The sequence below is a fragment of the Pyrus communis genome, chromosome 9, assembly GCF_041283825.1.
Source record: "Pyrus communis isolate YQ-2024b chromosome 9, ASM4128382v1, whole genome shotgun sequence".
Classification (NCBI taxonomy): domain Eukaryota; kingdom Viridiplantae; phylum Streptophyta; class Magnoliopsida; order Rosales; family Rosaceae; genus Pyrus; species Pyrus communis.
In genome coordinates this window covers 21717705-21729984 of record NC_142573.1, presented here as the reverse complement: position 1 = coordinate 21729984, position 12280 = coordinate 21717705, and the positions used below count along the sequence as shown (strand labels likewise).

General features: G+C 38.5%; 1 protein-coding gene across 1 annotated transcript; it reads left to right on the top strand.

Annotated features, from left to right (window-relative positions):
* Positions 1 to 656: 656 nt before the first annotated feature.
* On the top strand, positions 657 to 11258 carry LOC137740673 (U-box domain-containing protein 35-like). The gene is made up of 10 exons (XM_088700698.1): positions 657 to 679; positions 7388 to 7613; positions 7820 to 7941; positions 8123 to 8304; positions 8385 to 8445; positions 8753 to 9047; positions 9162 to 9263; positions 9337 to 9762; positions 10203 to 10961; positions 11082 to 11258. Exons 1-10 carry the CDS (start codon positions 657 to 659, stop codon positions 11169 to 11171), a joined length of 2286 nt encoding a protein of 761 aa, XP_088556824.1. The 3' UTR covers positions 11172 to 11258.
* Positions 11259 to 12280: the final 1022 nt, after the last annotated feature.

Sequence of the window (12280 nt, the reverse complement as noted above, 5' to 3'; positions counted from 1 at the left end):
ATAGGGGTATCAATTTCTGTTTCCTGAGAAGAATCTGAAGTAAATGTTTCTTCTTCGACAGAAATATCATGATTTTGTAAAACATTAACAACTTTCGCTTTTTTGAGCTCATTGAGCATCTGGTCTATTTTTTGCATAGTAGTCATTGACTTTAAAGCAGTAGAACTTGAAGAAGTATCAGTGAAATTCACTAATGGTTTTTCTTTTTGAAAAGATTTTGGCTGTGACAATTTGTCAATACCAATTTGAAATATCTTTCTTTGATTTCATTGAAAAACACTATGAAACCAAAAACAAACTTACGGTTGTTACCAAAGAAAATTGGGTTAAGGAAGACAAAACTTTGGTTTCTTCCAGTCATCCTCTGAAAGAAACTATTTTGATTTCCACTGGCAATACCAACATTTCTGCCACTCCTTTCAAAATTCCAAAAGAAGATGCAAGTTTTAAATCTGTCATTGAGCAGAATAATTTTACAAACCAGAGTCTTCGTACTATTGGAAAACAGTTAGATAAAATTGAAACCAAAATTGACAAATTGTCACAGCCAAAATCTTTTCAAAAAGAAAAACAATTAGTGAATTTCACTGATACTTCTTCAAGTTCTACTGCTTTAAAGTCAATGACTACTATGCAAAAAATAAACCAGATGCTCAATGAGCTCAAAAAAGAGAAAGTTGTTAATGTTTTACAAAATCATGATATTTCTGTCGAAGAAGAAACATTTACTTCAGATTCTTCTCAGGAAACAGAAATTGATACCCCTATTCAAAAAATTGAGCATGCTTTTCAAAATATTGATCTTCAACCAACTTTTGATCTTAAGCGAATTCGTACTAATCCAGTCAACCCTACAACTCTTACAAAAAACTGGTATCCCAGACCAACACCCCCAGATCTTCAGTTTGAAGAAAGAAACATTCAAAATCAATTTTCAGTCTCTGCTGACAAACTCTATGAATGGAATATAGATGGATTGTCAGAACAAGAACTTCTCAACAAACTCCAACACATGTCCATGGTTGCTAATAGCTACATTACTAATCACAGTCTTACACAAACATAGATCGTTGATCTCTTAGTCACTGGTTTTACAGGAATGCTTCATTCCTGGTGGGAGAAGCTACCATGTCAGAGACCTTATATTCTCCTCGTTTCGGAAGAATGTCGTTAAGTCTTAAGGATATTCAAGATGACAATGATCATGAATGAAACCACTGAAGAAAATAAAGTGAAATATCTTTGCACCACCTCCAAAAATGAGCCTGAAGCTTGGCTTTGGGGCCAATGACTATCTCTTAACTGGGAACACACCACATGCGACTGGCCTGGAGCCGTGTGATTCGAGCAGTTTACTTGTTTTGGCATGACCTTTTGGGACACTTAGGTCGAACAATGATGCTACAACGCATCTCCTTACCCAAAGTAAGAACTTATGCCTACAAGCACACTTTGCCAAGCCTACTCATTAGGGAAATTGATTTTCTAAATCATCCCTCACAAACATACGAAACTACCCTTTTTTCACAGTGGTTTCAAGGGAATATATGTGGACTAATCCAACCAAAATGCGGACCATACAAACACTTATGGTTTTGGTTGATGAATCGACAAATTGGTCACATGTTTGTCCACACACATTGCTGCTAAACCTCCTGGCCGATTTTAAGGGTTCATCACCCTACTTATCCTATAAGTCTGGGAGACTGGATAATGCCGGAGAGTTTATATCAACAGTTTTTGATAAAATATTGTATGTCTTTTGGGTTTATGATTGAACATCGAATTCCCATGTTCACCCCAAATAGCCTCGCCTAGCAATCATAAAGCTCAATTTAAATGATCGCTCAGACCTTGGTGAACGTACCAAGTTTTTGGCTTCTACCTAAAGCTATGCAATCTTGTACGAAGCTATGTTGGCTCATCATAGGGCCCATTGCCACCCAACCTATTCAATGTTACAGTTGGTTACTTGGTACGAACCTAACGCTTTGTATTTACACATTTGGGTGTGCATTCTATGTGCTAAGTTGCGCAGCCGCAATGTACCAAAATGGGTCCTCAAAAGAAAGATGTGAATCTTTGTCGATTATGATTCTCCTTCACACTACCTTTTTTATAGCCCTTACATGCGATCTCTTTACCACTCATTTGGGGATTGTCACTTAAATGAGACAATCTTCCCACTGTTAGGGGGAGATATGAACGTCAACGTTCCTATAAAATGATGCAAATTTGTGTGGACGTCGCATGTATTCTAGCTTTTAGAATGTTGCTCTAGACGCATTCCTTTGATCTAGCTAAAGTGACGAAATCATATACCAGCTACAAACATGCCTACAAGGATAGGTGTACTTAACGGATATTGAGTCAACATCCTTGGAGGGTGTGCTGCCCCTATTGGACGAATTAGGCGCCCTTGTTGGACGGTCTGGTACACTAGCAGATAGCCAATCAATCTGTCCTAGCCTAGAGCACGACAGATCACTCAGTTCATAGGATTCACTTCCTTAGAAGAAGAACACACGACACAAAATGAATCTATACTCGATCGTTATCTCAAATCATTTTCATCTTATGATATTAATCCGGATTACTCCTAAGACTTGAAGTTCTTAGTCCAATATACTAGTTTGGATAAGTTAATGGAATTGAAATGAGATTACCATTGATGATGTTTTCACTTATATGGTAACTATCGACATAAATGAAAAACGAAAACATCGAACCGTGTTCCATTGGTTAAGTGACAATGTAGAATTGATTGGACAACCAAAATTACAATCCATGTCAAATTCCTTACCAACGTGTGTTTTGGACCTATTGTTCCTACACTGCCCAAGGTAACCTTATTATGTTATAAGTGGGAAATGAAGCATAATGAGATTAATGAAATAGTGCGATATGATGCATACCTTATGGCGCAAGGTTTCTCTCAAACGCCATGTGATTGATAACAGCATTATGAAATGTGGTTTGTAACATCCCACATCGCCCAGGGGAGTGGATCCTGTAAGCCTTATATGTATATTCTCATCTCTACCTAGCACGAAGCCTTTTAGGAGCTCACTAGCTTCGGGTTCCATCGGAACTCTGAAGTTAAGCAAGTTCGCACGAGAGCAGTCCTATGATGGGTGACCCACTGGGAAGTTCTCGTGTGAGTTCCCAGAAACAAAACCGTGAAGGCGTGGTCGGGGCCCAAAGCAAACAATATCATGCTACAGTGGAGTCGAGTCGGGGATGTGGTGGGGGCCCGGGCTGAGATGTGACAATTTGGTATCAGAGCCAATCCCTGACTGGAAATGTGCCGACGAGGACGTCGGACCCCTAAAGGGGGTGGATTGTAACATCCCACATCACCCAGGGGAGTGGATCCTGTAAGCCTTATATGTATATTCTCATATCTACCTAGCACGAGGTTTTTTGGGAGCTTACTAGCTTCGGGTTCCATCGGAACTCCGAAGTTAAGCGAGTTCACGCGAGAGAAATCCTATGATGGGTGGGAAGTTCTCGTGTGAGTTCCCAAAAACAAAACCGTGAGGGCGTGGTCGGGGCCCAAAGCGGACAATATCATGCTACGGTGGAGTTGAGCCCAGGATGTGGTGGGGGTTCGGGCCAAGATGTGACATGGTTAGTGTTTTCTCCATGGGGATATAGATATGAAGATTTACATATAAGTTCCCGAAGAATTATATGCATTGGATCAAATAGTTCCAAACCACGGAACACCCTCTTAATGTTTAAGGCATTCATTTACGGATTGAAACAATTTGACGAATGTGGTATACCCGTCTATGTGATTATTTGATCAGTCAAGGATATGAATGAATGCCCTTGTGTGCTCAACTGTGAAGTCCTATTCCAAATTGCTAGAGTTATAGTTTATGTCATTGACACGAATCTCACTAAGACTCTAGAAGAGCTTGAGAAAATTGCCTCACACCTGAAAACGGAATTTGAGATGAAGGGTATTGGGAAAACTTGATTATGCCTTAACCTGAAGTTCAAGTATTGTTCTAAAGGTACTTTGGTCTACCGGTCGAACTACACCCTGAAGTTTAAGTATTGTTCTGACGTTATATGCAAATAAGAACCTTGAAGAGGTTATGGAATTTGAAATTCCATATCTAAGTTCAACTTTATACTTCGTTATACTTAGCTCATTGTATTAGACATAACATCTCCTTTGTTGTTGATCTATTAGTAAAGATGCAGCACCGCTCTTACACGCAAACACTGAATTGGTATTAAAGATGTACCTTGAAGGTACTACGAATTTGGGCAAATCTCAACTCATCTCAAACGGATCCGACCCCCCCCTAATCCTCAAAATGATGCTTGCCTTGTTTGTTATGCTGACACTGGTTACTTATCAAACCCGCACAAGGTAAAATCCCCGAATGGTTATGTCTTTCTCGTTAGGGGTATCACAATATCTTAGAGGTCCACGATATGACCTTAGTTGTGAAATCTTCGAATCATTCCAAGACTGACCTCACTTCACTACACCACATGTGAGACATCGTTACAAGTTCTTGTTGAGCATATTCGAAGTACTTGCTGTTTTCATCCATCGTTGAGTCTCGACGACGATCTATAAACATTATGCTACTTATATCAACCTAACCAAGACATGATACATCAACAAAGTCAACACCAAGACATATTGTGTCTATATCTATATCAGCAAAGCATCAGGAGATTGAAGTCATGCAAGCCGATTCCAGACAACCTTGCCGACCTCTACACGACGTCACTGCCGAAGTCAACCTTCCAAAAGCTTGTCCGAGGAATTGGTATGCTTAACTATTCATATGCAATGCTTATAATTCTCATTTGGAAGTTTTGTCAAACTCAGAGGGAGTATCTAGAAGTATACTCACTTGATCTTAATGTACTCTTTTTCCCTACGATTAGGACCATTTTTCCCACTAGGTTTTTGCTACCTAACTAGGTTTTGACGAGGCACCCATCCTGGGCTGATCATACCATTGTGAGTTCTTCTACTTGTGTCCATAAGACATATAATTTTGACTTAATGCAACTTCTCACTTTTCTCCTTACCATATGGGTTTTTCTCCCACCTTAGGTTTTACCATAGCGAGGTTTTGTGAGTTTTTCCTTTTATGCATTCTTCCGTTGCTTTGAGACTCGCATTCGCTCATTGTGCCGACAACTTCATCAATTGTACTTACTTCATCGCTGAAGACCTAATGCGCCATTTTTTTGAGTATTTACACACTCAAGGGGGAGTGTTGAAGTCCTATTAGATTGGGAATGTGACTGTGTAAATCCTAACATATCTAGGATATCCTTATGGGATTCTACCATATCTCATAGACTAGATATTATCCTATTAGAGTTAGGGTAAGGAATTAACCTTCCCTACTACTATAAATAAAGGCATAATAGGATGGAATAGAACACACCTCACAATTACACATCTCTCTCTTTCTCTCTACTATTGCCGCACCCCTTTCTCTATGGCCTCCATAATTGTTCAAGTAAATTATGCCTACAACAAATACTATGTTTTGAATTATTATTTTATCTTTATAACTTAAATTGTTTTACTTGAAAACTCTAAATAAGAAATAATTTTTTTAAATATTTTGAAAGGGTAATGCTAGGGAGACTAAATTTGGAGACTAAATTTGCAAACTAAATGATGTGTCACCAATAGGAATAAGCACGTTTATCAACGTTTAAGTAATAAACCAATCATCAACCTACATGTCCTTTAGTTTTCAAAACTTTGTCTACAAATTTAATCTCCTTAGCATTACCCATTTTGAAAACTTCACATTTTTTACCTTGACACTATTATATTATACATACTATTTGGGTATCTCTGTTTTCCTTTTAAAACAAAACCATGTTATATATACTTCAATTCCTCACTTTATATAATATTATTCTTTTCCAAAAATCACATATTACTCAATGTTATGTATATATTATAAAGTAAATTTTTTTAATTTATAAAAATTTATTCAAATCCGCCTAGTCCGCCTAGGCTCCTACCTAGCCACCTAGGCACTAGGCCACAGCCCGTCGCCCGACTAGCACCTAGTGACTTTTAGAACCTTGGTATTTATCAAGGGATGACTCTTTATCTTCTCTATCAGACTACTATATCTTTTCTTGTACACACCATTTTCTATGTGTAGACACGTCTATGGAGAACCCATCTCCTTAACGCCCCTCCATAGGCTATTCGCCAATGATGGTTCATGATGTGTTGCTCATCACACCATTATTTCTTAGAACTACACCCATGGTTTGATTCCCGTTCCCCGAGATATCTAGGCTGTCTAATTTGGATTCAACCTCACTTCACAGTCAACCCCATTCTCCCCTCTCTAGGGATCATGGGCAATTTCAACTGGATTTCACCTCCATTCGTGGATCTGCACAAATTTAGTTCCAACCATTAGTTTCTTGGTTAAGGTCCTTTTCTACCTAAAAGATCTCCCTTCTTCAATACTTAAAAAACTACTAAGTTAAGATTGTCACATTAGTAAGTAACAGAATTTTTGAAAGAATTGTGACGGAAGGATCACATTGATTTGTGACACTCATTTTCAGGGACTACATTATTGATCGATTTTCAATTTCAGGAACTATCTTGATAATTGAGTCAATTTCAAAGACCATTTGTGATAAAAACCAAAAAAATACCACATCTAATTACAAAAGAAAGTATTTTCTTTGAAGAAAAATTTGTTAATATATATTTTCTATCAAGAACTCTAGAACTTGCTACCGAATGAAAGAAAAAAATAAAAAAAATAAAAAAATAAAAAAGCCCTTCTAGAACCATGCAAATGCAATGACAACGAATAAAGTAGCTATTTTTTAACTTACCAACTTATAGATTTTCTTATTATGCAAGTCACAAAATTTGGCAAGACAAGACAATAGTTACAACGACTCAAAACAATCCCTAAAGGATGAGAAGAGATTATAGTTGCTGATCATCATGTTAGTTGAACACATTATACGACAGTTGATATATGTTTATCATTCATAAGTCGCCATGATAGTCGGTAAAAATAAATTTAACCAACGAGACTTCGTTCTACAAATTCAAGAAAATCAACTTTAAATAGAAGATACAAATTCGTATTAAGGATGTTAGAAGATGTAGTTAATTGGTTTGAGCATTTATGTTTTTCTTCCAAGGCAATGCCAACTGATGCCAGCACGAATTAAGTATACTAGAAACTGATCTCTAAATTTAATAAGAAGCTTAATTGCTTAATTTCTGAGTTTCTTAAACCTAGGTCAGCAGCTGGTGAATTGTTAATTGGAGAGCTTTGAATGAATTAATTTTTTATAGAAATAAATTAAGAGAGAAATAAAAATAACTAAAGGTAATGTCGAGGATTGTTAGAGGGCAAGGAGAAAAGAGAGAGGAGTCGGTGGCGGTGGCCATAGACAAGGACAAAGGAAGTGAACATGCAATCAAATGGGCAGTTGATCATCTTCTCGCCAGAGGCCGGCCTCTCACATTGCTCCATGTTGATCAAACATCCTCCCCTGAAGGCTCCGACCCCCAACAAACCCAAGGGCTCTTTCTTTCTTTCCGTTCCTTCTGCTCCAAAAAGAATGTGAGTCCTTTCCTACTATATTTATGCTTCTTCATTAGTTTCTATTTCTATCTCCTACGTCATAATCATGCACCCGACATGTTAACTAACCTGGAATGAGAATAGGTCAGTAGGCGAGAAAGAATTTGGAATTAGTATCTCATCCAAGACTGAGAGACGAGATACCAAGAATGTCAGTAACAACTTCCTTGTAATGTTTGAAACAGATAAAATGCAATGAAGTGGTAATCAAGGACAATGATATTCCAAACGCAATCATCGATTATGTTATGGTTAACACTATCGAGATTTTGGTACTTGGCACACCGTCCAAAAGCGGAATTTTCAGGTGATCATTAACTATTTCCTCATCATTTTCTTATACATCTGTTTGAGATTTTTCTTTTGTATATAACATATACACCTTAATCAATTCTAATATTCTTTTTGGGCAATATCAGTTCTAATATTGGAACCCTAATTGCATAAACTGATTTTTTTTTTTTTTTATACGTTCTGTTCCACAAAAGATTTAAGCTCACAGACGTTCCAAGCACAGTGTCAAAAAGGGCACCGGATTTTTGCTCTGTTTATGTGATTGGCAAAGGAAGGGTGTCGTACATGCGATATGCTACTTCCACACCCCAAAATTTTGCCCAATCTAGTCAAGTTCAACACCAGCCAAGCACTGTTTCTGAAGCCAGATCTTCAGGTTTATTTCCACCTCACGATAATCATATATCGTGTTTTTCATTAGTTGCTAATTGACTGAAGTTTTTTTTATTAATGCAGCATCGGATAGGGTGCAGTACTGTTCTACTCGTAACCAGCCAGATTGTGACATTCAAATCAAGTAAGCCCTAATCTCCTAGTCCTATCGCATTTGAGTGAATAGGCATATCTATGTTCTAGAAATGCATATATGTATATATGTTGAGAGTTTATCCATCATTGGCAACTAATTGGTTTTGGATTTGGATGCTTTTATTCTCTGAATACAATGCGTACGTGGATGACTTCTTTTACGGTACGCTGTAGATATACATATGCTATGCCTTTTTCGGTCGGAGTTCTAAAAGCCTATATGTTTGTGTGAACAACTATGAAAAAGGGAATACATGATCAATGAGAGGGGCTAACCCAACAAAAATGATTTACAGGTCACCGTTCGCAAGAGGAAGACCCTCAATGGACAAATCATATGAGCTTTCACCAGAAACTGATATATCATTTGTAAGTAGTGGAAGGCCAAGCATTGATCGTACGTCACCTCGCTGCGACTTTGGTGTAGAATCAGGAATAAACTCTCGACTTTCAATCGGCTCGGACGGGGACAACAGAAGCCCTTCATCATCTTACTCAAGACACAAGTTTTTAGATATGGGCTCTCTGCAATGTGAAATGTCATCATGTTCAGTTGACAGTGGAAAATCATCATCATCATCACAAAATATGGTACTTCAGATAATTCCCAGCATATATTGTAAACATTGGAATCTGCAAGGCCTCCTACTATATAAACCTTTCGTCAAAATCTAATACCATTCTCATTTGCATCGACAATAACAGGACGATGTGGAAGCTGAGATGAGGAGGCTCAAGCTAGAGCTGAAACAAACAATGGAAATGTACAGTACAGCGTGCAAGGAAGCTCTGATAGCAAAACACAAGGTCTATACTTTACGATACCTTAATCGAGCATAGAATTTGTTTAACATATGTTCTAACCAAAAAATCATCACAGGAAAAAGAAATTAACCAGTGGAAAATGGAAGATGAACAAAGGCTAGAAGCGGCACGACATGCTGAGGAAGTTGCATTGGCACTTGTGGAGAAGGAGAAAGCAAAATGTAAGGCAGCCATTGAGGCAGCTGAAGCAGCTCAAAGGATTGCTGAATTGGAAGCACAAAAAAGAAGGGTTGCAGAAATGAAAGCTTTTAAAGAATCTGAAGAGAAGAACAAGGCACTTCAAGCAAGGTCATATGATCTTAGGTACAGGAAATACACAATTCAGGAGATTGAAAAGGCAACGAATGATTTCTCACAAGATCGAAAGATTGGTGAAGGAGGCTATGGGCCAGTATACAGAGGTGAACTAGACCACACAACAGTGGCAATAAAAATTCTACGTCCAGATGCAGCTCAAGGACAGTCGCAGTTCAAGCAGGAGGTTTGTGACATGGAACATGATCAATTTTTAACTACTATATATATTCAAGTATACAACACTCTCTTCATATCATAAACAATAAATTAACCATTAAGTAATTACTATGTTGAATCTGATCATGAATTAATTAAAGAGTGAACTTCATATTTGTTTCCAGAATGGGACCATATTGTTCGAAAATAAAACTGATCGAGTGGTTTTCCTGTGGCAGAACTAAAAGAAAACATAGATAATGTTAGAAAAATATTACGAAAGTAAAATGAGATAGAATATAATATGAACTTCACTCATGCGAGTAGTTTCTGATGCAGTGATCCTCTTAGGTCTCATTATTTAATTATGAATTCTAGGATTATTGATACTCATTAATCTAAATGGGGATTCAATTTGTTGATCATGTATTAGTGTGGATATTTATCTGACTGACCTAAGTTGTTCAGGTTGAGGTATTAAGCTGTATACGACATCCAAACATGGTTTTACTCCTTGGAGCTTGCCCAGATTACGGTTGCTTGGTATATGAGTACATGGGTAATGGGAGCTTGGAAGATCGTCTCTTCCGCAGAGGTAACACCCCAGTTATTCCTTGGCAAATAAGGTTCCGAATTGCTGCAGAAATTGGGACAGGGCTTTTGTTCCTTCATCAGACCAAGCCAGAACCCCTTGTACATCGTGACCTAAAACCCGGCAACATCTTGCTAGACCATAACTATGTGAGCAAGATCAGTGATGTAGGTTTAGCTAGGCTTGTCCCTCCATCTGTAGCCAACGCCGTCACTCAGTATCACATGACATCAACAGCCGGAACATTTTGCTACATCGACCCAGAGTATCAGCAAACTGGCTTGCTTGGGACAAAATCTGATATCTACTCACTTGGTGTCATGTTTCTACAACTTATAACAGCCAAGCCACCAATGGGGTTGACTCATCACATTGAACGGGCTATTGAGACAGGGACTTTTGCTGAGATGCTTGACCCTGCTGTTCCTGATTGGCCAGTTGAGGAAGCCTTGAAGTTTGCCAAGCTCTGTTTACAGTGTGCTGAAATGAGGCGAAAGGACAGGCCAGATCTTGGCAAGGTTGTGCTGCCTGAACTTAACAGATTGAGAGCACTTGCCGATGAGAGCTTGAATTGTGTCATGGCTTGTGCTACTGGAGTATTCTCACCGAGACAACGCTCGAATCCTTTGATACAAGTGAGTTGCATAACATAAAACCTGAACTGCATACATGCCATAACGCTTGTGTTTGTGCTTTTCTATTTCTATGTTTTCTTCAAGTTTATTTGTTTATTCATTCCTTCACTTGTGTTTAAGGATGTGATAAGTCAACCATCTGGAAGTGAAAGCTCAAGGAGCCGTTCAAGCACATCATCATTTCCTGGAAAGATGGAGTTCTCAAGTTGACAAAACATTCCTCATTCACAGGGAAACAAATTCACATGTACATTATCTTATTGTCATTGTCACTAGTCGGCATCGTGATCAGCTTGACAAGGCCCAGCTACATAATCGGAGTTGTTCTCTGGTACGTTGTAAAAGTTTTTACTGTAAGTAGTTTCAGGAAAAGAGGCAAAGCTTGTATGAAAGAGAAATCAACTGTGTGTTTGGAACTCACTGATTATTTGATGATATAGAAATTTGAATTTCGTTGACACATCCCAATCCCGATATCCCCAAATATCAGGATAGGCACATGCTGGCCAACACCCGAGGGTGGCGAAGCCATTTTAACATGCATGCAAATTAAAATGTGTGATCAGAAAGAAATATACTAATGCAGAACCGTGTTCAGAGCATACAACTAATCAAGAATAATATGAAAGATTTATTATGAAAAGGTACGAACCAAGGAATGGGTCCTACATAGAGGAGACTCAAAGATACCTAAGCGGAAGTGCCCTGACGTCAGGATTGTGTGCCTCGAATCTAAATCCTGAAGGGGGGGCGCAAAACCAAAGAGTGAGTGGACCAAAGTTTATAATAATAGTACTAATAATAAGAAAACCATTTTCTTTATGAACATACTAACCCCCTGTTTTGAAAACACATATAATACTACATAATAGGTTTTCTGAAACTCTAGCATGCAATGCAAAACATTCATAAAACGTGTGCGTGTAAACCGGTGCTTAGTAAAGGTAGTATAGCCACCCGAAGACAAATCTATAAATCTCATTAATGATGTACTCAACTAGGGGTATCATAGTGGCGTGAAGGCATAACCATCACCAAAGGTGAAGCTGTAAGACGCTGGGTTACACCAATGAAGAAACCATGGTCCATCACCTGAAGGTGAAGCTGTACCACTCTGGGTAACGCCAGAGAAGATGATATAACTTATATATGTATATGCAGTGGATCCATCACCCGAAGGTGAAGCTGTACGACTTTGGGTTATGCTAGAGAAGAAACAAAGCCACATGCCGAGATGAGTTGTCAGAAAGTTCGCCGGAAAAGTCTTCGGCGCCACTATGGGTCACCGTCGTGGACAACGGCGAAGCATAGTACCTCCG

What these genes read in the sequence shown, in the direction of transcription:
- LOC137740673 (XM_088700698.1), top strand. Translation starts at nt 657, where the DNA reads ATGAGCTCAAAAAAGAGAAAGTT. An exon ending in CCTTCTGCTCCAAAAAGAAT is followed by an intron (nt 7,614 to 7,819) that starts GTGAGTCCTTTC and finishes TGTTTGAAACAG; the next exon opens with ATAAAATGCAATGAAGTGGT. An exon ending in TTCTGAAGCCAGATCTTCAG is followed by an intron (nt 8,305 to 8,384) that starts GTTTATTTCCAC and finishes TTATTAATGCAG; the next exon opens with CATCGGATAGGGTGCAGTAC.